This window comes from Coccinella septempunctata, chromosome 1, assembly GCF_907165205.1.
Source record: "Coccinella septempunctata chromosome 1, icCocSept1.1, whole genome shotgun sequence".
Classification (NCBI taxonomy): domain Eukaryota; kingdom Metazoa; phylum Arthropoda; class Insecta; order Coleoptera; family Coccinellidae; genus Coccinella; species Coccinella septempunctata.
In genome coordinates this window covers 68,367,864-68,393,242 of record NC_058189.1, presented here as the reverse complement: position 1 = coordinate 68,393,242, position 25,379 = coordinate 68,367,864, and the positions used below count along the sequence as shown (strand labels likewise).

The following is a 25,379-nucleotide window of genomic DNA, read 5'->3' as shown; positions in this document are numbered from 1 at the left end:
TTCTTGTTATATCGACCCAAATTATTGAGGTATTTTTTTAAAAGGCTCAACCTCTAATGGAGGATCACTAACTATAAGCAAGGATACAGTCATTCACAACCCCATTGAATAATGGAAAGAAGTGCTAATATGTAACAAACAGAAAATTCGAATTTTCAGTTATCCCTTGATAATTTTCAAGGAGATATAGATATATCTCCTTGATAATTTTATATCCTCGACCAAATCAACTAACGACACCAGTATTTCATAGTTCCTAGGAACAAGGGCCCAAAAATAAAGGTCTGTTCTTCGTTTGAAATTATGCCAGGTTTCACAAAGCTTGATCAGTAAATCAACACTTGACACATCTATGTCCATTTGTTATCAATCCATAATTCAGTTCTTAGCATTCATAATACCATTATCGCAATGAATTATGATCTAAATAAGTTCATTTCATGATTTTCAATAGCTACTCCATCGATATATTCAGGAATAAAAACGTTTCATCGAAGCCAGCAACTGTCAAATCTCGAGCAATAAATATTTTGTGAAACTCAATGTCATCCCAATTTTCTTTTCAGTGACTCGACTTTTCTCGATATTCTGTGGCACTTGCATCAGGAGAAGAATGAAAGAAGTGAATGTTACACATTAACGGTTGGCACAAACACGTTCAGCTGATTGCCTTAAGAACAAACAGTCTTCGTAAATTTTATAAATTACCGATCAGTGAATGAACTTCACGAATTGATAATTTTCGAATGACATTAATAATGGTGAGTCTGATTACCTAATTACGGTTTTAATTGTTTGATGAACTGAATCTCTAGATAACTCCTGTTTTTTGTGTAAAGAGTATGACTGTCATTCATGGCACATTTCTTTGCAAATGCCATTTTTATCCCACCAAATCGAGTGATGCGAACCAGAAACATTAGACGATTGCACGGTGGTGTGACTGTGAAATTACTGCTCCAACTCACTCGAACAAACCATGTAAGAGTATGAGACAAGTACCATTTGTCAACTTGATACAAGTTGAGGTTTCAGCTTTCATAAACGTCCTTCGTCATATGAATCAACATCTTATCGATAATACCTTTTAGAATTAATATTGCACTGCCATTCTTTTTGACCTAGTCGTTTCATTCAGAAGATACAGTCACTGACATTGTTTTCATGTCGATTGAAAATATAGATTACGAATTTATGAGAGGAAAACGAAATATTGCAATAACGCTGAATGATAATTGATTTAATTTAATAATTAAATAGATATTCAAGGTCCAAGGGTAATGAATGAAATCTTGAAACATAGATATATGAATCTATGTTTCAAGATTGATTTGTGCTTTGTGACAAGATGATTATGGAAGTAAGTATTCTATGTGCATTCAGACAGACGTGAAGCAAACATTTTTCACATGTATCTTTTCAACCACGAGTGTTTCGAGCAGCATATATTGTGTATAGGGTGAATTTAAACATAGAATATGAGTGTTGGACAATATGCTGAACTGTACAGAATTCGAGTTTTCGCGTGTTATAGAAGCCATGAAGATAACACGCCGTATAAGCGTCCACGAATGATATTCACATCAGCAGAACCATCACTCGTTAAACTTAATTATAAACAGCACAGGTCAAATATGTCCATCGACAAATTGAAAACAGTTCGGATGAAACGGCATTCAATTTGCAATTCATATGACATCAGGTCCGTTAAATTGTTATTTTCATTGATGATTTCAATTGGTCTACGAGAAATAATGAAAGGAAGCATTGTTCAATTTAGCATCGGAGTTTACTGCATGGATTCATCAGGGTAATTAAACGGGTTTCGATACTTTGCTGAACAGTTTATTCTGCGTAGAGAAATATTGTGGAAATGAGGAAGTTTGAAAGGGTCATTTTGAACTCTTGTTTCGGGTAACTTTTTCTCATAATAGGGCTGTAAATAAAGGGTGAATGTTTGAATTTTTCATACACTTTAGCAGAGTCTGGAGGTTAAAAAAACCTTTTTTCCTCTACAATTTTTTTCTGATTAGGACTATATAAAACATTTAAAGATTTCCTTTTGAGCTATGCCGTACCTGGAACATTGACTGAAGTTTTTCCGAGAGTTTTTCCAAGAATCAAATATGCCATTCCTTAAATAAGCTACTATATATTAGAAAAACAACTATAAACTCACTTTTTTCACATTTTTCATTGGTCAACGAAGTAGTACTCAAAATAACGTTCATTTTCTTCGTCAAGTTAATAAACACAGAACACTCTAATGACAACAAAATTTCCTTCAGTAGCTAAATCTATGACACTACACATGTAATGTGTTATGTTTTAAGGTTAAATCTGAATCTTGAATCAACAAGTAAACTTATTTTCTTTCAGTCCTTTATTTCTTACCATCGGTACCTCTATTAATATTCAGTCCACAAAAAAAAAGTTGTCTATAAAAATTTATATATAAAATCCGATTGGGTATTGGAATTACCAAGATCTGCTCAGCAGCAGGCTCATTCGGTTGATGTGGAAATTTGCCTGAATGGCCTAAGCAGCCGTGGGCATAGAAATTGGAAGAAGAAGAAGAATTTCACTTCAGCCAAAATGCCAAATTTTTCGAATTCCATCATATTTTTCATTTTTTATTATCAAATTACACGAAAACCGGGCATTCAACTTTTATTTCTCAAAATTGTCAGTGAGAGATCAACTTACTCTTAAAAGTTGGGATCTTTCAATTTCTGGCATTTTTATGGTAACTATGTACTGGTGGAACTGAAAGGATATGGTTGGAATTTTGTGTACGCGTATTCCGAAAATCATTCCATTCAAAAGAATCGTTTCGGTGATATATAACTGAAAATTTATTGATTTTCGACAGCCTACAACTTATCAACTAAGCCGAATTGAAAAAAATTAAAAAGGGATATTTTTTTTTACTTCGATAATCCAATTTTACACAGCAAGTATCACCCTGTATATGCGAGATAGGAAACATGCCTCAGTTTTTCGAATTTGTTACCAGTAAATCTTTATCCTCTGAAATATCTAAATTTTTTTCTATATTCACCATCACAGATCCAGAAATTTGACTTTAGTTAATAAGCAGAAATTTTTTTTTCAGCATGCATAAAATTTTTCAGCGTGAATTGATTCTCAGACCTAAAACTATCTTCATTTCAGTGAATAAGTTGGAAGTTTCAACTGACAGATACTTTTGAAGCATCATCTACAGGCTAAGTAAGGTAAGTTCATTCATATTTTGATTTCTTGATCTGTGTTTCAATCATCTGAAGATTCTACTCCAATTCGTATATGTAACCTCAAACGAGCTTTTACATATTGTAGAGAAGTAGCCAAAAAGTTATTGATACACGTAGAGGACTCACATGGTATTGAGAATGAATGGATCTGTTAAAATTACGTACTAAAGTCCAATTGTAATTTTTTCACAGATACTATAGGTACTTTCGTTTGCATAAAAAGTGTAGCACTTTTCTACACTCGATTTCAGTATTCGTTTGCTGATTGAATTTACACCAGGGTAGAGGAAGTGTAGATTATCTACACATAGCCGAAAGGAGATGTAGATAAACTACACCTCCTCTACACTGGTGTTAATCAAATCGGGCGTAGAAAAGTGCTACACTTTTTATGCAAACGAAAGTACCTTATATATTCTTTCGGGATTCTCATTATACTAATCTGATGAAGTCTACCTATACGTATTTCATAGGGAAATATGGTATTTTTGAAGAGGAAACACAAATAAACTCAATTCACTTAACTTTTGAGGAGCTACTCTCAAAAAGTGGGGAGACTTCTACCTGAACATGAAAAAAATAGCGACTAGAGGCAGATTAAACTTTGAAAGCGATGTAACCTTTTATGTCTTCATAAAAACGTTCTTATTTTTGATGAACCTACTAAAAGGAAAAGGGCCATTGATATGGTGAAAAAATAAGGTAGTTAAACGTCTTGGTGAAGCCTCTTAGTGGACGGGCTATGCTGAGGCGAAACGCAAGGGTTGAAGGCCTGAGCCACGACCGAGGCAGCCTTAAAAGGTGAATCTACCAATAGAGGGCAGATCTACGGGATTACTAGTACCTAGGGGAGACTGGGGAGGGTTGATACGTTTTTTGGAATTTTTATTCTGGAAACGGAATTATATGAAGAAGCAGGACTTTTCTTATATTATATAATTCTTCAATTAATCGTTCAACAAAATAAATATAGAAGTCGCAAAACATAAACATCTTATTCTGTACAGAACGTTGAACACAAAAACATGCAAACTGTCTCAAGCCTCCCCACATATGGGAGGATTGATACGATGTACTGGGAGAGTAATCGAGAGGATTATTCAGCTCAGTAGGTAGGTCAGCAATGATACTGGCTTGCTTTGGTCCTATAGGTGTAGAAAAATCAGGAAATTGTCAGTTAGTCACTTCCATACAAGAAAAGTCGGCCTCGTTAAATACATGGGGATTGTACGGTTTTTAAAAATCCCTTTGATATGTTGGATGGTGAAGACGCCTTCATGTAGGCCTATCCAACTAGCTACGGAATATTTTTTGAAGATTATACATGTATCAGGCCTCCCCCCGACAAATGTCTCAAACCTCCCTGAAAGCAATTTTTGAAGTGATTTATGTTTTCATCTTATACCCATATATTTTGAAAGCGAATAAAACTGTAAATTGAGTAGTTTTTGCATATTTCCCAGTGAAATGTTTGTTTATGCCGAAGAATTAATGCATGATCATAAAACCCTTAGGTAACTTGAGTAAAAACTTACAATTTCTCACCTCGAAACACTCTTCGTTGAATATTTCACAAACAAACCACTGTTAGCCTTATATATTAACGTCACGCAATGCCCTCTGCCAAAGAATAGTGTTCACTAGTATAATACTTTTGAAAACGGCTACAGATCGCGGATATAAGCCTGTATCAAGCCTCCCCATGTATCAATTCTCCCTAGTCTCCCCTACTATAGCAAGAAAATGTTGAAAATAGACTTACCGCTCTGGTCCATCTGACCGTAGGTTCCGGATGGCCCATGTACAGAGCCTTGAGTAACACCCGGTCGCCAACGAGCGCCGTAACGTCCTGCGGACCCCTGAGCAGCATCGCCGGCTCGTCCGTCACTTTTCTCGCGAAACCAGTGGCGTCGTCGCCACCCTCTAGCACCTCCATGTCGTCGGCGCCTTCGGGACCAAGCTCGGATAAATCACCAACCACCGTCAACTCCGTGTCGCAAGCGCACAAGATCGCGTCGTCGGTCCACTCTTGGTCGGCGCGGGATAGCGACTGCTCCAGCTGCTGCTGCCGACGACGACGTCCACCACCTCGTCTTCGACGGACCAGGCATTTTACGGGGCCCGCGTCGCCCCGCTCGCACCGGCCGATGCGGAACACGCTGACGTCACCGTCTTCCTCTACCTTTAAAAAGATCGAAATTACGACAAATTAACGATCGCCGATTGTTGTTGTTGTTGTCGTCCGAGTCACATCGATCTCCGATTGACGTTCGATATGACATTCGTGTCTTTCGATTGTTTCCTTATCGGCGAGGCCTGCCGCGATGTTCCACGCTGATAGATTGGATTGAATTGATCGATTCGTGTTTATTTTTTTTTATCGAGTGGGCAAATTATAATGGGATTGAATGACTGCTCTGTAACTGAAAGAGCTAGGGAACCAGACCTCCTTTCAAAGTTTTTCCCAGGCCTCCTTTCAAAGTTTTTCCCTATCTACACTGCGCAAAAAAATTAACGCACATTATGGAAATCTCAAATTTATTCTACAACTGAAGGTGTTCTCAATGATAATTATTTTTATCAGAATTATGCATGCATATGTTATCCACTTTAAACGGTTTTCTTCAATACAGATCTTTTTTCCCAGCAGGAATAAAAAAGATGATATTATCAGATTTTGAATGTATTGGCTCCATTCTAAAATCAGTTGTTCTCGATCAATTCTAGTGATCAATAGTTTTTCTTTCGTTTGATTTTCTACACTCGATCGCTATGCAACGCGAAACACGCAATTTGACCCAAGAGGAATGTGCCCAAGCGGTAGTTTTGCCAGAAGAAGGGTGGACATACACAAGAATTGCAGAAAGGTTTGGGGTTTCCCATACAAATGTGTCCAGAATGTTGCAGCGATTCAGGGAGACAGGTATGAATGTCCGAAGACCAGGACAGGGTAGACAACGGGTAACAACTGCCATTCAAGAACGTTACTTGAGAGTTTCTTCGTTGAGACAACAGTTTGCAACCGCTCGCCTCCTTCAAATTCAGCTTGAACAAACTCATGAGGTGCAAATTAGCACTCAGACAATAAGAAATCGCCTCAGAGAATATGATTTAAGGCCTCGTGTCGCGGCAAGAGGCCGAGCTCTTACCCCAGCCCATCGAAGGGCGCGTTTGGATTTTGCGAGAGAGCACATCCATTGGGAAGAGGCCGATTGGGAAAGAGTTCTCTTCACAGATGAGTCTAGATTCTGCCTCTACCATTGTGATCGACGTTTCCTTGTATACAGACGTCCACATGAAAGATATGCTCAGTGCAATTTCCTGAATACTACTGGATTCGGGGGAGGATCGATTATGGTGTGGGGTGGAATATCTTTGACTGCTCGCACAGACCTAGTGGTCGTTGATAATGGAGCTATGAATGCTGAAAGTATATAAGGAACATTCTTGAAGAGCATGTAGCGCCATTTGCCCCATACATTGGTGAAAATTTCATTTTTATGGACGATAATGCCAGACCCCATCGTGCGCGCATCGTTCAGGAGTACCTTGAAGAGGTTGAAGTCTCTCGAATGGAATGGCCAGTATGAAGTCCAGTTCTCAATCCGATTGAACAGGTTTGGGACAACCTCAATAGAAGGCTGAGAAGTTCAGAAAATCATCCAGCTACTCTTAATGACTTAGGAATCCTACTCGGAGAAATCTGGGAAGGATTAGATCAGAACATTTTAAGATCACTCATTTTAAGTATGAACCGTCGTTGCCGAGATGTAATTAACGCAAGGGGTGGAAATACCAAGTATTAAATCACTTATCAGCATTTCAGTATTTTGAAAATTGTTCATTTCTCTTCTCTCACATAAGATTCGGTGAAATCCTGAATTTTTCTTCAATTTAATGTGTCTTGTTTCGTTCAAAACCTTCCCGAGAGAACATAAAAAATAAGCTATAAAGTCAATGTAGACTTAACTTTCATTAAAATTGAGATTTTCAGAATGTGCGTTAATTTTTTTGCGCAGTGTATAATGGGATTGAATGACTGCTCTGTAACTGAAAGAGCTGGGGAAAAATAGCTGGCATGTTTCCGACCTCGATTAACAAAAAATTGTTAAGGGCTTAACTGCATCCCTCTATCTTCTTTTGTTTTCAAGTTATTAGTGAAAACTCATTTTTCGGCTCTTCGTACTGGTGCTTCTATTTCGTGAAGTATCAGTGATATCGAAAAACAAACGTTACTTTCTACAGACACTTTTTCATGAAGAATGCACTGACGTAGTCAAAGATTATTTCAGTCAGCCAATTTTTTTAAATATAAACTCTATGTTATTGTTACAAATTCCAGTGCCAAATTTTTTTCTGATTCAGAATATATCCAACAATCTTTCGTTAATCGATGTCGATGCCATCCATTTTTCCCTAGCTCTTACAGTTATAGAGCTGCCATTCAATGCCATCGAATTAGGCCCACCCTGTTTACCTGTTTCTGGTACTTCTAGTCTAGATAGGGAAAAACTTTGAAAGGACGTCTGGTTCGATTTTTTTAGTAATTAATCTCGAAATTTAATCGAGCAATCGACGAATGTTTAAGTGACCCCAACTTTCGAGTCGCGTGTTTCCAGAAAAATCATCGTAAATCTAAATGTGATGCATATTCTGAAAAAGTGTAACTTGTAATAAATCTGTAACTTGTAATAAATCTGAGAATTTCATCCATCTCGGCAAAATCGTTCGGTCTTGAGGAAGTTTTAAGTATCTTCCAGGAAAATCATCGTAGAGCACACACATTCTAAATACAAAGCTCTTTTAGAAATAAATCCCAAAATTTCGTTAATCCGTACTTTGTACGTTCAAAGAGTATGGGAGACTGGACTTTTGGAATTCGATATCTTTATGATGTTTAGATCACTTTGCAAATTCATCTATTTTTATAGGATTGATATCCTCAGAGCTGAATTTTTACTTCACATTGAACTCATTTAAATTTAATGAGTTTCTATGTATTGCTATCGATAAAAATGGAAGTAATTCGAACTAATTTTCAGCAATTTCATATCTTCAACCCTTTCACAATACCAATATTAGATACATATAAATAAACTGGTCAAAAATCAAACAGGCTCATTTGCTTAGCTTCATGTGGTAATACATAAAAAGTATTAAAAAATGTTATTTTTAGTTCTCACAAACGGTTTTAGTGAGTTCAATTCAAGAGTCGCAACTCTTGAAACTAAGTCGGACGCTATCTGATGAATATTTGAACGTTTTGTAATGTGAAATTATTCTTCATATTTTCCCGTATAATGCGCCGTTTTCGAGTAATTTGATGTTCAAAAATTGAAAAGTATCTGTGAAATTTGTACTTTGGCTAAAAACAACTCTGATCCACAGATATTTAGTGTCACAGATTTAGCTGGTTATTCTGGAGTCTCTGAAGATAATTTTGTTTTTCAGGGGTGGCACAGATCGTTATGCCCCAAAAAAAACTTAAAATGGCTATAGCATTTTATCAGGGCCGAATCGGTAAAAATGGTATAGGGAAAGAGTGTTTCTTTTGACCTCGAAAATCTACTGTTAAAATATTTGTACGGGTAAAAGACTCACCCTGTATATTATGCACTGAAAAGTTTTGGAATGGGCCATATTATTTGTATTCACAGTCTTGAATGTCTGTTTGCAAATTTAAATTTTATATATAAAGAGGTCTAAGATCTATTTTGTCATCCATCAAAATTGTTCTTGCCACAACTTCGTCTACTGCTCACTTTCCAGTTCAAGAGTTCTACGGAACTCTAGAATCTGGAATGGCATTCTGTCACCTGGTGATCCAGTGAGTTACTTCCTGTTTTCCATGGAGCATTCTGCTAGGTAAGACCATTTTTCTTGGCTGTTTCCTGGGCAGTAACGTCTTGGTCGTCTTGTAAGGAATCCAGTAAGGAGGTGTAGAATATTCTTGCTTATATCCAGGTACTGTTTTATTGTTGTCTTGTGGATACATTTGGTATACTTCTAATAATCCAAAATAATTACATCATGTGATGTTTGCAAAACTCATTCTTTCGTATTTCATTCATTGCTGTATCCCGTTACCGGGAATGAATCTACAAAAAGACATAAAAAAAAAAGAACAGACAGATAATTTCTTAGGGCTAATTGCGATTGTGTGCTCTCCTGTGACTGACGAGACCCAACCGTGACCTACAGATTCCTCCGGGAATGAATAGTCACCATAGATCTCCACTGTGACCTGTCTAACGCTAGTTGTTCCCAGTTATGATTGGCATTAACTGTTTTTAGGGATTGATGCAGTGTATCCTTGAACCGCTTATACTGGCCTCCTGGTTTCCGGGCTCCCTATGTCAATTCGCCATACAGAGCTATTTTGGGGAATCTTGTGTCTTGCATTGTCAAAATGTGGCCGCTCCATCTGAGTCGGGCCCTCGTTACTTAAGTCTCAATTGTTGTACAACTCGCGCGTTGCAAGACTTCTGCATTCGAAACTTTGTGGAACCATCTGATGTGCATTATCTGTCTTAGATGACCTTGTTGCGTTTGTTCAAGCTGTTTAATATGTCGCCTGTAGGGCGTCCAGCTTTCGCTTCCGTAAAGAAGCGTTGGGAGGACCACTGCTTTGTGAACAGCTGTCTTGGTCTTCAGATTGAGGTCGTGAATTTGAAACACTCTGTCTTGAAGCTTTCAGAATGTCGGTGAATGACGAATTGATACGGTTGTGTATTTCCGTGTCTAGGTTAGCCCTAGTATTTATGAAGCTTCCCAAGTATTCGAACTGCTCGACCTGTTCTAGGGTTTCATTCTCCAGGCTGGTATGTGTTTGAAGGCTTTCTGGGGGACTTATCAGGATTTTGGTTTTGTCAATATTGAGTCTAAGGCCTAAAGCTTCGTTTATATGTTTATAGTTGTCCAACATTATCTGTAGATCCTCTGAGCTGCTAGCGATAAGTGCGCAGTCGTCTGCATATTGAAGTTCCGTGATTGAACGGCTTTTTGCTCTGAGGCGCTTTAGGTTAAATAAGCCTCCATCAAATCTGAATCTTATTTCAACACCTCTTACAGGCATACTCATGCATGCATACTCTCAATTATCGAGACAGCTATGGCGAAAATAATGTATCGTATTAAGAATGCTCCAAATTGACCGAAAATATACGGGGTGATCCATGATATAAGTCGATCCCAAAATTCCCCATTTCGAATGGCAAATCGAAAATCGCCGTCGATTTCCACTATTTCATTTCGTAACCATAATTTATCGATCTATACCGACGTATAAAACAGCCGTGAACCACGTTGCAGCAGTCAATCCTCTGTTCAAACGGACCGGTACGGGAAATTATTAGCAGTTCACGTCAAAAATTGGAATTTAAGAGCGTATAATGGGCATGCAACTGCGTGGACCGCATAAATCTCCCCGCCGGATAAACGAAGCCCGTACGCGAATTTTCGCCCGATAGGGAGGTGGTTGATAATCGATAATCGATTTAAATTGATTATTCGTAAATTGAATACGTGTTGCCGCGAATTTTAACGGCAGAGGTCTCAATTTATGGGTACCGGCTGATCTCACGTAGGTTTTCGAGAAAATTGCCCAATTGGTCTCGTTCGGACGAAGATTTCGCTTTGCGATGTCTCGAGCGCTAAAAAATGGGAAACCCTTTCTGCAATTTTAAGTTTGAAACTGAAAAACCAGGAGTTCTTTCTCGGCTGGCTTTGGAAATAGGTCCATGTAGAATAGAAATATCGAATATCCCAATCTTTTTTTGCCCACATCGACTTAATTGGAAAATCTTACTCTTCCTAGTCATAGATGATTGATATTTCAACCGACACAGGTCAATCGTATATCGATACATAACTTAATACATCAGTGAATACTGCATATATACAAAATAATTTTTTTAGGTTCTTTCAACAGAATATATCTATCATATCGAGCCGATTCGGAAAAACTTGTAAATAGAAACAATGTTCCTTTCGACCTCAGGAATCTACCGTTAAAATAAACTGCTCCACATGAGTTAGGGATATTGACTTAAATTACAAAAAAATATAGTTAAAATAAGATTTTTGTGATGGAAATTCATATTAATATGATTTCAAGTTGCAAATTAATTTTAGCCTATAGGTATGCAGCGTATACAGGGTGGTTAAGAAAAATCAAGTAAAATATCGAAATTTTATTCCCAGAGAATTCCAGCATTTTAAGACTATCAATACAATGTATGGCCTTCGCGGGCATCAATAACTGCTTGACATCTTCTTAGCATACTACACACGAGGTTGTTGAACATTTCAAAAGAAATTTGGTTCCATAAACGGGGAGAAGCTCTCTCAGATCATTTAAGGATTCTGGAGTAGGTTGATGAGCATATCCCATTCATGTCCTATGCAATTCAAATCTGGTGAGTGCGGAGGTATTGGTAAATGTGGAATACCAAGCTCCTCGCGCGCATTCTCAACTATGACTGCACGGTGCGGTCTAGCGTTATCGTCTAGAGATTGAAAAGTTTCACCAATAGCAGCGTGAAAATTTGGCACAACATTGTCAATGACATGCTCCCTATAGTGTAAGGCGGTCATATTCCCAGGACAAATGTGTAGATCTGTGTTCCCGTTGAAACATATCCCGGCCCATACCATAACACTACCCCCTCGGAATGGATGGACTTCTTGGACATTACGACGATTACGGGGTATACGTGGGATTGTCCATACCCTTTTTCTCCGAGCATCTGAAAATCGTCCATATCTGGATTCATCAGTGAAAAGGACACTACGCCAATTGATATGTTGCCTTGCTCATTTCAGTCTTTGACGCTCATGGTCACGTGTTAATGTAACTTCTCCTTATGGACTAGAAGCTAGATTCACCTCTCTCAAACGTCGTCTGATGGTTTCGATGGGAACTTGGACCCCATTTGCATTTTGAAGAGTATTCCGTAGCATTCTACACGTAGATGTAGGGTTTCTTCTCGCCGAAACGGTGATGAAACGATCCTGAGCAGGTGTTGTTTTTCGTCGCCCACCAAGCCTTGGTCTTTCCAAAACGGAACCTGTCTCCCTGAACCAATTCCAAAGTCGATATATCACACTTTGGCTGACTTGGAGCCTTTCCGCTACAACAACCTGAGTTAGGCCACCCTGTAGCATTCCGATAGCCCTATTAGCCTCAGCGTTTGTTAATTTACGACTTGGCATTTTCAGAAAACTCGTTTCAAAGCGAAACCGTTGATAAACTGACTTCATTTCAAAATAAGAACATTCATGAAGCATATGCAAAAAACCAAATTTCAGAAAAAAGGCGACCAGATTGACGAAATGTCTCATATTGATTTTTATTGGATCGATTCAAGTTGAGTTTTAAATGATTTTACAGCGATTTTATCGAAGATTACATACTTTTAAAAAAGATTGAATACGATATCCCTGACTCTTGTGGAGCAGTATATTTGTACGAATCAAGACTCGCCCTGTATGAACTCGGAAATGGGAAATTTCCACACGTTTTTGTGGGTAAAATTGAGGGGGCAAGAGCGAACCTCTGCCGAGCACTTTTAGAGCATTAAACACAAAATTTCCCCAAAAGTCTTGCCATTAATGAGCTTGTGATGTGAAAGTGATCAGAATACTAAGCAAACACCCGGTGTATAATTCTTCGTACTTGTTCACAGTAGTTCACGGTTTAACTCGAGCATCTCGTTGTTTCACGGTGCGTCATCGGAGTCGATTCCGGATTCACCTTGATTTTTTACCAGAAAATTCGATATTTTTAGTTATGAATATTGAGGAGAGGTCAGGCGACATGCTGGTCGTTCACACGAAGCCCTTGTAGTCCGTGTTCCGACAACGCTCTCGCTTGAATCTCTCTCGGAGAGCACGAATTTCAGTATCCACTTATTTTATTAGTTCTCAGAAATATACACATGTACATACTTTGAAGAATTGGCAAGGAACGTTAGACATTTGACATATTTTTCTGTCATATGATCGTCAAGACCGAACGGCTGCATCGAGCTCCATAAAATCTTCAGTTTTTCAACTAGAGGAGTTGCTCTTTCAAAATACACTGCGCAAAAAAATCAACGCACATTATAGAAATCTCCAATTAATTCTACAACTGAAGGTGTTTTCAATGATAATTATTTTTATCAGAATTATGCATGCATATGTTATCCACTTTCAACGGTTTTCTTCAATACAGATGTTTATTCCCAGCAGGAATAAAAAAAGATGATATTATCAGATTTTGAATGTATTGGCTCCATTCTAAAATCAGTTGTTCTCGATCAATTCTAGTGATCAATAGTTTTTCTTTCGTTTGATTTTCTACACTCGATCGCTATGCAACGCGAAACACGCAATTTGACCCAAGAGGAATGTGCCCAAGCGGTAGTTTTGCGAGATGAAGGGTGGACATACACAAGAATTGCAGAAAGGTTTGGAGTTACCCATACAAGTGTGTCCAGAATGTCGCAGCGATTCAGGGAGACAGGTATGATTGTCCGAGACCAGGACATGGTAGACCGCGGGTAGCAACTGCCATTCAAGAATGTTACTTGAGAGTTTCTTCGTTGGGACAACGGTTTGCAACCGCTCGCCTCCTTCAAATTCAGCTTGAGCAAACTCATGAGGTGCAAATTAGCACTCAGACAATGAGCAATAGCCTCAGAGAATATGATTTAAGGCCTCGTGTCGCGGCAAGAGGCCCAGCTCTTACCCCAGTCCATCGAAGGGCGCGTTTGGATTTTGCGAGAGAGCATATCCATTGGGAAGAGGCCGATTGGGAAAGAGTTCTCTTCACAGTTGAGTCTAGATTCTGCCTCTACCATTGTGATCCCTTGTATACAGACGTCCACATGAAAGATATGCTCAGTGCAATTTCCTGAATACTACTGGTTTCGGGGGAGGATCGATTATGGTATGGGGTGGAATATCTTTGACTGCTCGCACAGACCTAGTGGTCGTTGATAATGGAGCTATGAATGCTGATAAGTATATAAGGAACATTCTTGTAGAGCATGTAGTGCCATTTGCCCCATACATTGGTAAAAATTTCATTTTTATGAACGATAATGCCAGACCCCATCGTGCGCGCATCGTTCAGGAGTACCTTGAAGAGGTTTAAGTCTCTCGAATGGAATGGCCAGCAAGAAGTCCAGATCTCAATCCGATTGAGCAGGTTTGGGACAACCTAAATAGAAGGCTAAGAAGTTCAGAAAATCATCCAGCTACTCTTAATAACGAGGAATCCAACTTGGAGAAATCTGGGAAGGATTAGATCAGAACATTTTAAGATCACTCATTTTGAGTATGAACCGTCGTTGCCGAGCTGTAATTAACGCAAGGGGTGGAAATACCAAGTATTAAATCACTTATCAGCATTTCAGTATTTTGAAAATTGTTCATTTCTCTTCTTTCACATATGATTCGGTGAAATCCTGAATTTTTCTTCCATTTAATGAGTCTTGTTTCGTTCAAAACCTTCCCGAGAGAACTTAAAAGATAAGTTATAAGGTCAATGTAGAGTTAACTTTCATTAAAATTGAGATTTTCAGAATGTGCGTTAATTTTTTTGCGCAGTGTATGTAACACGTTTCCATCTACGGTTAGTTTTATAAAGAGAAAAACGACTCAAACGGTGACTATCGAAAAATTTCCAAAAAGATGGAATAAATTAAATGATCGTCAAGACCGAACGGCTGCATCGAGCTCCATAAAATCTTCAGATTTTCAACTAGTGGAGTTGCTCTTTCAGAATATGTATCACATTTCCATCTACGGTTAGTTTTATTGACAGAAAAATTAGTCTAACGGTGACTATCGAAAAATTTCCAAAAAGATGGAATCAATGAAATAATCGTCAAGACTGAACGGCTGCATCGAGCTCCATGAAATTTTCAGTTCTATTTGTATAGGGAAAATACAAAAATATCGGCTTGACGTAAGCTACCGACATGGGATGAAGTTTCCTGCTTTCTAGAAATCCCATCAAGGGGTAATAAAATGACGAAGGTAGCCGTGTTTTCCTCCTCATTCAACCTTCTGACAGAGGAAAATCGTCTACACCTGCATCAAACTAGCCACATATTCCACATCAAATCAATAGAATCTAGAATCGCATTGCTTTTAAGGCGATCATTGCAACTCGATGTATATTTGGTGGACGTCGATTTTCCATAAAGGAAAGATTCAAGGCCCGTGACTTATAAATGGTACACTTACATTATACCATCTCGCTTGTTTGGCTTCTATATTATTTTGCCTCGATTATTGACAGCTTGTAAGAATCGACATTTTATAACGATATTGCGTTTTGACCGCTTTCGGTGACCATGAACATCGTGATTGTTCTAGACAAGGAGTCTGTTTTATCAGCGAGTGAGTTATTATGAAAACAATCGATGATATTCAGTGGAATGTTGTGTTGGATTTGGTGAACTTTCCTCCGATAATTAACGAGGAATTTTCAACAGAAAGAGGCTGTTCAATACGTTCCACTGAATCATAAGGTCGAGCAATATCGACTTATTAGTATCTTTATCAACTTTCATTTTTATCATTCAATTCGAGCAGAAACAGGTAGCCTAATTAAAAGGCATTGTTTCTGGAAAAATTGTTATTTCTTGACTCGTAAACATACGTTACTTTTCTTCATTTTACTATCAATATACAGGGTGAATCTTTCAAAAGAAGATTTTTGAGGTCAAGAGAAACACTTTTTTCCTATACCATTTTTGTCCTATTCGGCCCTGATAAAAAGATATAACCATTTTATGTTTTCATAATGAGCTGTGTCACCCCTAAAAACAAAATTACCTCCAGAATAACTAGCAAAATCTGTGATACTACCCATCTGTGGATCTTTTAAGCAGTGTTGTATTCAGCCAGAGTAACCAATTTTTCAAATCTCACAGATACTTTTTGATTGATTAATTTCAAATTACTCGAAAACATCGCACTATACGAGTAAATATGAAGAATACTTTTATTCTACAAAACGTTCAAATATTCATAAGATATAGTTGTTTGTGAGACATGTGTGATAGAACTAAAAATAACATGTTTTTATGGTTTTTCAACAGCCTGTATCTTTTAAACCGAGCCGATTCGGAAAAAATGGTTTGAGAAAAAATTGTTTCTTTTGACTTCAAGAATCTACTGTTAAAATATTTGTATGACTCAAAGAATCTGTAGCTGATGTTGGTAGATAAATATGCAGGGTGTATTCGAAGGTAAGGCTTTTTTCTCAACAGCAGGTAGAACTGGTCAAAATGAAGCGTTTCACCAAAACTTCCAATATAACAAAGTTAAAAAAAATTGGAAATGATAACTGAAATAGATCCTAATACGACCCTAGATTCGTTTAGGATATTGACTTGTTCGATATTTACGTGGTAATGAAAATGGAAACTTACACGATTTTATGAAATGGCTCATTTGATACCAACTGACAGAAGAGACTTAAGACACAAGTGTAAAAAATAGAATAGTACTTCAAAACCTCACCAATAAGATTCGCCTAAATTATTCACGAATTTTTTCACGATGGGCATCACAATCTTCTTGTTCGAACATTCCAACAATCGTCGTAAAAATGGGATGAAATGGGGAAACATCAAAGCACTTTTTCAACATAACTAACATAAGGACTTTGAAGAAACTGCCTCGATTTTCTACATTTTTTTCACCCTTAATTGCACGATACAACAATTATGATTCTCTCAAAAGTGACCTGATGCATCTAATCCGATGAACTTGGTACTGAACCATTCAAGGTCCAGCCATATGTTAATATTTTGTTTCGTTTTTACGATGCCTGAGTCAACTTCCACAGTCCCGTACTTGAAATTCAATGAAATTTTGTCGAACTTTCTAGGGGTAGTATCTCAGCCACCTTGAATCTTTTATATAGACAATTATTGGTTAAACGACTCATTTTGATGATTTCTACCTTCTGCCAAAAAAAAAGCTTCACCTTAAATTTATTATGGACTATCGACTCACATCAATTCAATGAAACAGATTTTGGACTTACCGAGAACTTAGACGAATCTGTAGTGGGTGAGCCTGCTACTTCCCATTCCATTCGATATTTTCTGTCGTAAGATTTCTGCCTGATTCTTGCGCAGAATGATGCTGAGCTTCCTTGCACTGCGATAACAGGTGACGGTTTTTTCACAAATTCCACTTCTTTGGGCCCTTCTCCTCCTGAAACAAGAAACTTTCTTCCTCAAATCTCCCATCAAGACTTTCTTATTGTTGCAGCGATAAACTATCTGATTTCTGAAATCTCAGAGGACCAAATTCAATCTCTGTACGATTTATGATTCATTCTCTCCACTACAAAGTTTTTTTTCGCTATACATTTCAAAACTAGGCGGAAGACATAAACTTTATTTATGGTATAAGAGTACGTACCAGAGAAGAACACACCACATTATTTTCATATGAGGTAGAGGCAAGGACAAATGCGCCATATGAAATTTTATGTATGTTGAACAATAATTAATAGTGGATATAAAATTTCTTATTTATGAGGAAATCTATAATACATTGTTCTCTCCTCGAATTCTATGGAATAACGATCCAGTCGATATATATTTCCCAGCCATTAAATTTCATCTAGCGGTACTCAAATTTTATCGAAAGGTTGTTGAGACGAAAACACGAATATGTTGAATATAAACCCATCTTACAGAATACAGAGTGATCCCTTGTAGAGTTTTTTAAATGGCAACCCTTACTTTTTGTGCTAGAAATAGATAGCTTTTTATCACATGGATGGAATGGTTGAAACTTGAATTTCTACCATTTTTTATGTATTTTGAGGTCCTATACTTTGGGAGTGATCGATGTTTGATTGATTTTTGGACGAATACTGTACATTGAATGATTCTAAAACTTCAAGAAACATCGCAATTACAGAAATAAATGATCTTGTAATGAGTATTTTTCCACAAAGTAATGAATACCGAAGATATTAATCTTTTGCTTTAATTCTTTCTCATTCTGCATTCTTACATGGTTTACTTGGCACACACCTCATTAGTAATGGAAGAAATTTCGTAAATGTATTTACATTTTTCAGAATTAATCCATTATTAACTGTTTCTTCCTGAAAACAATTTTCATCCTTTTCATATGAAAACCCTTCCATCTGGTAATGTGAGAAAAAGTGGCGACAAATTAAAATACCGTTTCCAGCGAACATGTTTAGTGAAACTGACCAGTTGCGCCTTGAGTCGGTACTGGCGCCAGTCAAGATTTATGCCTCAAAAAAGGCTTCTTTCATAAATTATGCCCACGCATTCACGAATCTCGACTTCTCAATTGGCGGACAAGTGAATATAATTAAATATCACGTCGTCGATAAAATAGCAGTATAATACTCAGGTTCGGGTACCGGAATACTAATTATAGTTATTTGGCTAATGATTTAACACTTTTCTTACGCCACTTCCTGACAACGACAAGCGGGCTATGGTTATGTTTTATTGTTTCCGGTTGTGCCACTATTTGACAGCAATACGGAGCTTGTCACCTGTCAATTGAGGCTTACAATTCAAAATGCTGTCATACGAGGGATGCTGGAGTTTAATTCTCTATTGTATCATCAACTGTTTGGTTTTCTGAAATCCACAAAGCAAATTCTTCGAACTCCATATTCTAAGACACTACGAGGATATATTGAAAAATTCTTAGCCTGCTAGAGAACCAAAAAAAATTTGTGTCAAAATATTTTATTACTCAACATATATATTCTCCTTTTAATTGGATACATTTATTACACCGAACCTGCAACGTCTCTAAACCTTTCAAAAAAAAATGTTTCTTCTTGCTCTGCTAACCAGACCTCCACAGCTTTTATTACCTCCTCGTTGGAAGAAAATTTATGACCTTTTAAACTCTTTTTTAGTAGAAGAAAGAGATGATAGTCGGATGGGGCCAAATCTGGTGAATAAGGGGGGTGTTCTAGTAATTCAAACCCTAAATTACGAATTTTTTACATGGCAACATGAGATTTGTGCGCAGGGGCGTTGTCCTGCAAAAACAAAACGCCTTTGGGTAGCTTTCCGCGTCTTTTCTCTTTAATTTTTTTTCATAGAGTGGACAATGTCGAATAGTAATCTCCGGTTATTGTTCTGCCCTTATTCAAATAATCAATCATGATTAATCAATCCCAAAGAACTGAAGCAAGAACTTTTCCAGCAGATTTTTTGGACACGAAACTTCTTAGGTCTTGAAGAACCAGAGTGTTGCCATTCCATCGATTGTTGCTTTGTTCCTGGATAGTAGAAATGTACCCAAGTCTCATCCATAGTAACAATTCAGTTTGAGAAGACTACATCGTTTTCAAATCGAGCACAGATCGAACGCGATGCTTCTACCCTCGCACGCTTTTGGTCAACATTCAAACATTTGGTGATCCATTTTGCAGCAATTTTTCTCATGTCCAAATTGACGTAAGCTATATGATGAACGCGTTCATTCAGTGCTTCAGGTATCCGTTTCAGCCCAATTCGACGGTCTGATAAAATCATGTCATAAACTGCATCGATATTTTCGGGGACTGACACAGAAACTCGCCTTCCCGATCGGTCATCATCTTCAATGGAAAATTCACCACTTTTGAAGCAGTTCAATCTTTCACGGTCGCATACGAAGGACATTGATCACCAAGGGTATTAAGCATATCTTAGTAAATCTGCGTACCTCTTAACCCTTTTAAATACAGGTACTTGATGATGGCTCAATACTTTTTCCTTTAATTTATTGCGTAACTCTGGTTTACTTTTTTGACACTGACACTTCTTATGAGTTATTGTTCGTGGCTATGGTAACGCAATATTTTTTTATACATGAAACTGCTCTAGGCTTACTAGATATCAATACATCCTCGTAATAGAATACGCTGCGTTTCAGACAGAAGTGCAAATTTGTTTGCCATTTTAGAGGAGTCTAACCCCTTGCTCATTTTTTACCCGAAAAAACAAGATTTTTGAAATCTGATTATAGCACCGAATATCTCAATTGTATCGGATGAATATAACAGGGGATAACGCAAATTGAAATTTGCGATTTTCGAAAAATGCCATTTCGAATAAGAAACTCTAAACGAAGGGAGAAAGGCTTCCAAACATGCTTGCAATGGATTCAGCGTATTCGAAAACCTATATTTTCATACCTAACTTCCACGTATCCGACACTGTTTATGAGAAAATTAAATTTTTTGTTTTCCATTTTTCATTTACCAGTTCGCTTTGAAGGGCTCTCTGGAATGCAATTCTTCATTGCATCATTACCTGTTTGGTTTTGTGGAATCTACAAAACAACTTCTTTGCTCCCCATATCCTAACGTACTAATATAACACCCTGCATTTCAGGCCGAATAGCAAATAAGTCTAAAATGACTTATTTGCTATTCTGCTTGAAATGCATGGTGTTCTATTAGTACGTTAGGATATGGAGGGCAAAGAAGTAGTTGAAATGCAGGGGGGTCTAACCCCTTGCTCTACTATGATGTATTTTTTATGAAATTTCTTTGATACGTCACATTATGAAATAACCATTTCAACCGTTTCCCAAAAAAAATTATTTTAAGCACTTAAATATGAAAAATATAAATGGGTATTTAAAATTTAAAGCGTTTCCTTTCCATTGCACAAGATGGCAACATCGACTGAAATATGCCTTGATAATAAAGGACAACAAATACAATATCTTGATGAGATAGACAAAGATGGCTGTCTATGAAGTCTGCTATGAACGAAGAAGGTCGTAAATTTTTATGGCCGGTTGCAGTTGAGGCTCGCCAGTAAGTAGGCGCCTGTAAATCAACAGCTGTTATAAACAAGCTGATCGGACATTGTTCTTTTAATTTACTAGTAGGCGCTATTGAGAAAATCATGAATGGAACTCATAATTATTCAGTTTAAACTTGCATATGCAGTGATAACCCAAATTGAGGAGAATTCCCCATTACGTTAAAATAAATAGAATCCACTCACCTCTAACCACGACCCTGCATCTCGACGTGACGTCACCAAACGGCGTGTACGCTTCGCACCTATAATCGCCACCGTCCAAAGCTCTGCAACAAGCCACAGCCAGCTCCACACTCCCATCGTCGCCCACGACCTGTTCAAACTCGTCACAATCCGGCAGGACGCAGCCGTCTTTCATCCACACAACATCGACGCCTTGCCTCACGTTAACTCTACACCGTAGCCTCAAAGGGTCCCCCTCTCTCACCACCAACTCACCCGGTAGAGCTTCCAGGAGTTGGACGGACTCAATCACCTCGAATTTGATCACTGTCGTAACGGAACCCGAATCGTTGGCGGCCACGCACCTGTACACTCCCGCATCGCTTTGGTTCACTTCTTCGATGTCCAAAAACGCCGTGGTAGCACTGGAGGAGATGTGGTACTTCGGACCTTCTTCCAGAGGAACGCCGTCGCGGTACCATTTGAGATAGGGCGTCGGTACTGTTCTTATATCGCACTGTAACCTCGTTCTACTTCCGTACAGACCAGTGGAGCCTATCAGACTTCTTCCATAGGAAGAAACTCTGGGTGATAAGCTCCTAGCTCTGGTTCTGGTGGTCAGGGTGTGGTAGTTCCTCTTAGCGACCACGTCCAAGCGCGCCGAAGCCTCAATCCTTCCGACCTCGTTCTCCAAAACGATCTTGTAAGTTCCGGAATCTTCCCTGGTGACCTCCCTCAGCTCCAGGATCCTTAAATCGTCCAGTTCGGAAACTCTGGTCTTGTGGTTGGGGGTTACGACGACGCCGTTCTTCTCCCAGTTGGTGTAGGGGTCGGGGTAGCCCGCAACTGCGCATTGGAACTTTACCGTTTCTCCTTCTTCGGCTATGCGATTGTGGGGGATGGTGTAGAACTTTGGCGCTGTTGCTCTGACTCTCCTGTGAGGCCCTAAGCTTGGTGGTACAGTTTCTCTGGGACGGATTCTTGGTGATAAACTACGGGTAGGGGTGGCTCTGGGTGATGTTATGGGGCTGGGTTCCAAGCAGTGGCCTAAAGGTCTTTGGAGTTGTTGGCTGATGATGTTTTCCTTCTCTTCAGGTACTGAAAAATTGGTATTAACAGTACATTACATGGTTGCAACCAGAACACAGTAACAATAAATAAAATGCTCCACATGAGTTAGGGATATTGGCTTAAATGCAAAAAAAATATAGTTAGAATAAGATTCTTGTGATGAAAATTCATATAAGTATGATTTCAAGTTGCAATTTAATTTTAGCCTGTAGGTCTGCAGCGTATACAGGGTGGTTAAGAAAAATCGAGTAAAATAACGAAATTTTATTCCTAGAGAATTCAACCATTTTAAGACTATCAATACAATGTATGGCCTTCACGGGCATCAATAACAGCTTGACATCTTCTTTGCATACTACACACGAGGTTGTTGAACATTTCGAAAGGAATTTGGTTCCATTAACGGGGCAGAAGCTCTCTCAGATCATTTAAGGATTGTGGGGTAGTTTGATGATTATCTAATCTTCTTTGGAGCATATCCCATGAATGTTCTATGCAATTCAAATCCGGTGAGTGCGGAGGTATTGGTAAATGTGGAATACCAAGCTCCTCGCGCGCATTCTCAACTATGGCTGCAAAGTGCGATCTAGCATTATCATCTAGAAATTGATAAGTTTCACCAATAGCAGCGTGAAAATTTGGTACAACATTGTCAATGACATACTCCCTATAGTGTAAGGCGGTCATATTCCCAGGACAATTGTGTAGATTTGTGCGCCCGTTGAAACATATCCCGGCCCATACCATAACACTACCCCCTCGGAATGGATGGACTTCTTGGACATAGCGACGATTACGGGGTATGCGTGGGATTGTCCATACCCTTAATTTTCAAGAATCTGAAAATCGTCCATATCTGGATTCATCAGTGAAAAGGACACTACGCCATTGATCGTTCCAACTGATATGTTGCCTTGCCCATTCCAGTCTTTGACGCTTATGGTCACGTGATAATGTAACTCCTCTTAATGGACGTCTAGAACCTAGATTCACCTCTCTCAAACGTCGTCTGATGGTTTCGATGGAAACTTGGACACCCATCTGCATTTTGAAGAGTATTCTACAAGTAGATGTAGGGTTTCTTCTCGCCGAAACGGTGATGAAACGAGCAGGTATTGTTTTTCGTCTCCCACCAAGCCTTGGTATTTCCAACACGGAAACTGTCTCCCTGAATCAATTCCAAAGTCGATATATCACACTTTGGCTGACTTGGAGCCTTTCCGCTACAATACCTGAGCTAGGCCACCCTATAGCATTCCGATAGCCCTATTAGCCTCGGCGTTTGTTAATTTACGTCTTGGCATTTTCAGAAAACTCGTTTCAAATCGAAGCCGTTGTTAAACTGACTTCATTTCAAATTAAGAACATTCATGAAGCATATGCAAAGAACCAAACCTCAGAAAAAAGGCGACCAGATTGACGAAATGTCTCATAGTGATTTTTATTGGATCGATTCAAGTTGTTATTGAGTTTTAAATGATTTTATAGCTATTTTCTCGAAGAATACATACTTTCAAAAACTATTGAATACGATATCCCTAACTCTTGTGGAGCAGCATATGTAAAAATCAGGTGACATTCTCTATTCGAATGACAAATGATTATTTTTGGCAATACTGCACCCAGAACAGCTTTTTCAGGTGGGTTTTACCTTCAACTTTGAACTGTAACCAGGTGATCTCATGTCGTGTCATTTAGATAACTCTCTTTCCTGAGTTTTCCCAATAATTATTGTGGCTTAAATGTGATTCAAAGGTATTCCAGTTAACTTTGTTATTACGCATTGTCTAGATACGCATACCTCAAGGTGTTTCTCAATTCTCTTACGTTGAAGGAAGAAGTTATCAACATGCAGACTTTAAGAATTTCGTTTTATCTAAGGAGTTCAGTTGAAACTGACGTCAAATAGGTAATCTACGTTTTGCGATACGTAGGAAGCTCTTCTAGGTATCATTACTTTCATAAAAGGTATCATGTCGGCGTCTGATGATAAGGAAACATAACTGTTGAATTCGGGGAAGCAAGACATAATAATCATCTCGAATAAAATCTTCCTGGTATTCCACCGAAGAAACTCATCAATTTTTTTGCGTATTTTGAAGAGATATCAACAAACCGATCCGGAAACTGGATTGGACTACATTTGAAAGATGCAATTACAAATCCTTTTATGGTACATGAAATACTGATTCTTTACGACACGGGTTTATTCCGATGAGTTTTCCTTAACAGGAAGTTATACGGATAGATCATTGAAAGACCAAACAAAGTAACCTTCGTAAGGATAATAAAATTTGTTCGATGTTTTGTGCAACTGCGTCTTTCGTTTCGCACATTGCAAATTGATTCCTAGTTTCTACAATAGTGCAGTTATAGTAATATCACTGCAGACAAGGATTTTTTTTGTTTATGTTCGCTTTTCTTTCGATATGGACAAAACAATCCAACTTCAGTACGAGTTCCAATTATTAATTTGTTGTATGTCTATTGGAATACTTACAATCTACGATGAGGCATGCGGATGTCGAAGCTTTTCCTAGTTCATTGAATGCTACACAAGAATATTCACCCTCATCCTCGGGATATACCTGTTTTATGGACAAACGCGCTGTTGTACCTTCCAGGTCTGCATTGAAATCACCTCCCAGATGAATAAGCTGAAGAAGAAATAGATGGTTATCAACTCGCCATTCTTTGGTGGTCAGTGCCGGCATAGTGAACAAACGTACACAATTCTCATCTGCTTTTATATAGATCATTTCAATTTCCTTCATGAGATCGGAATACTTACTTTTCCTGCCTTTTCCCATTTGACGTCAGGTATGGGAGTGCCTTCAACTTCGCATTCGAAGATCACAGAATCACCGTCGCAGCATTTGATGTCCTTCAATCCCCTTTTAATGGATGGTACAGTCTGAAATTTACTGAAAAGACGAAGTTTATCTGGAGGAATATTTAAGCTCATTGAAATTTACCTAATTTTCTTCTCGTCCATCGTTCTGTTTCCCTGTGGTTCTTCTGAGGAAATAAGAGGAAAAATTATAGGTGGGAA

The 25,379-nt window shown here is 38.4% G+C and overlaps 1 protein-coding gene across 1 annotated transcript in view; it reads right to left on the bottom strand.

Annotated features, from left to right (window-relative positions):
• LOC123307648 overlaps positions 1-25,379 on the bottom strand; it is a 141,316-nt gene that overhangs the window by 25,965 nt on the left and 89,972 nt on the right. Inside the window, exons 21-26 of the mRNA XM_044890045.1 lie at positions 25,303-25,345; positions 25,119-25,251; positions 24,828-24,984; positions 21,278-22,354; positions 17,305-17,477; positions 5,017-5,436 (exon numbers count right to left, since the gene is read on the bottom strand). Coding sequence (XP_044745980.1) covers positions 5,017-5,436; positions 17,305-17,477; positions 21,278-22,354; positions 24,828-24,984; positions 25,119-25,251; positions 25,303-25,345 — 2,003 coding nt within the window. The remainder of the gene's footprint in view (positions 1-5,016; positions 5,437-17,304; positions 17,478-21,277; positions 22,355-24,827; positions 24,985-25,118; positions 25,252-25,302; positions 25,346-25,379) is intronic.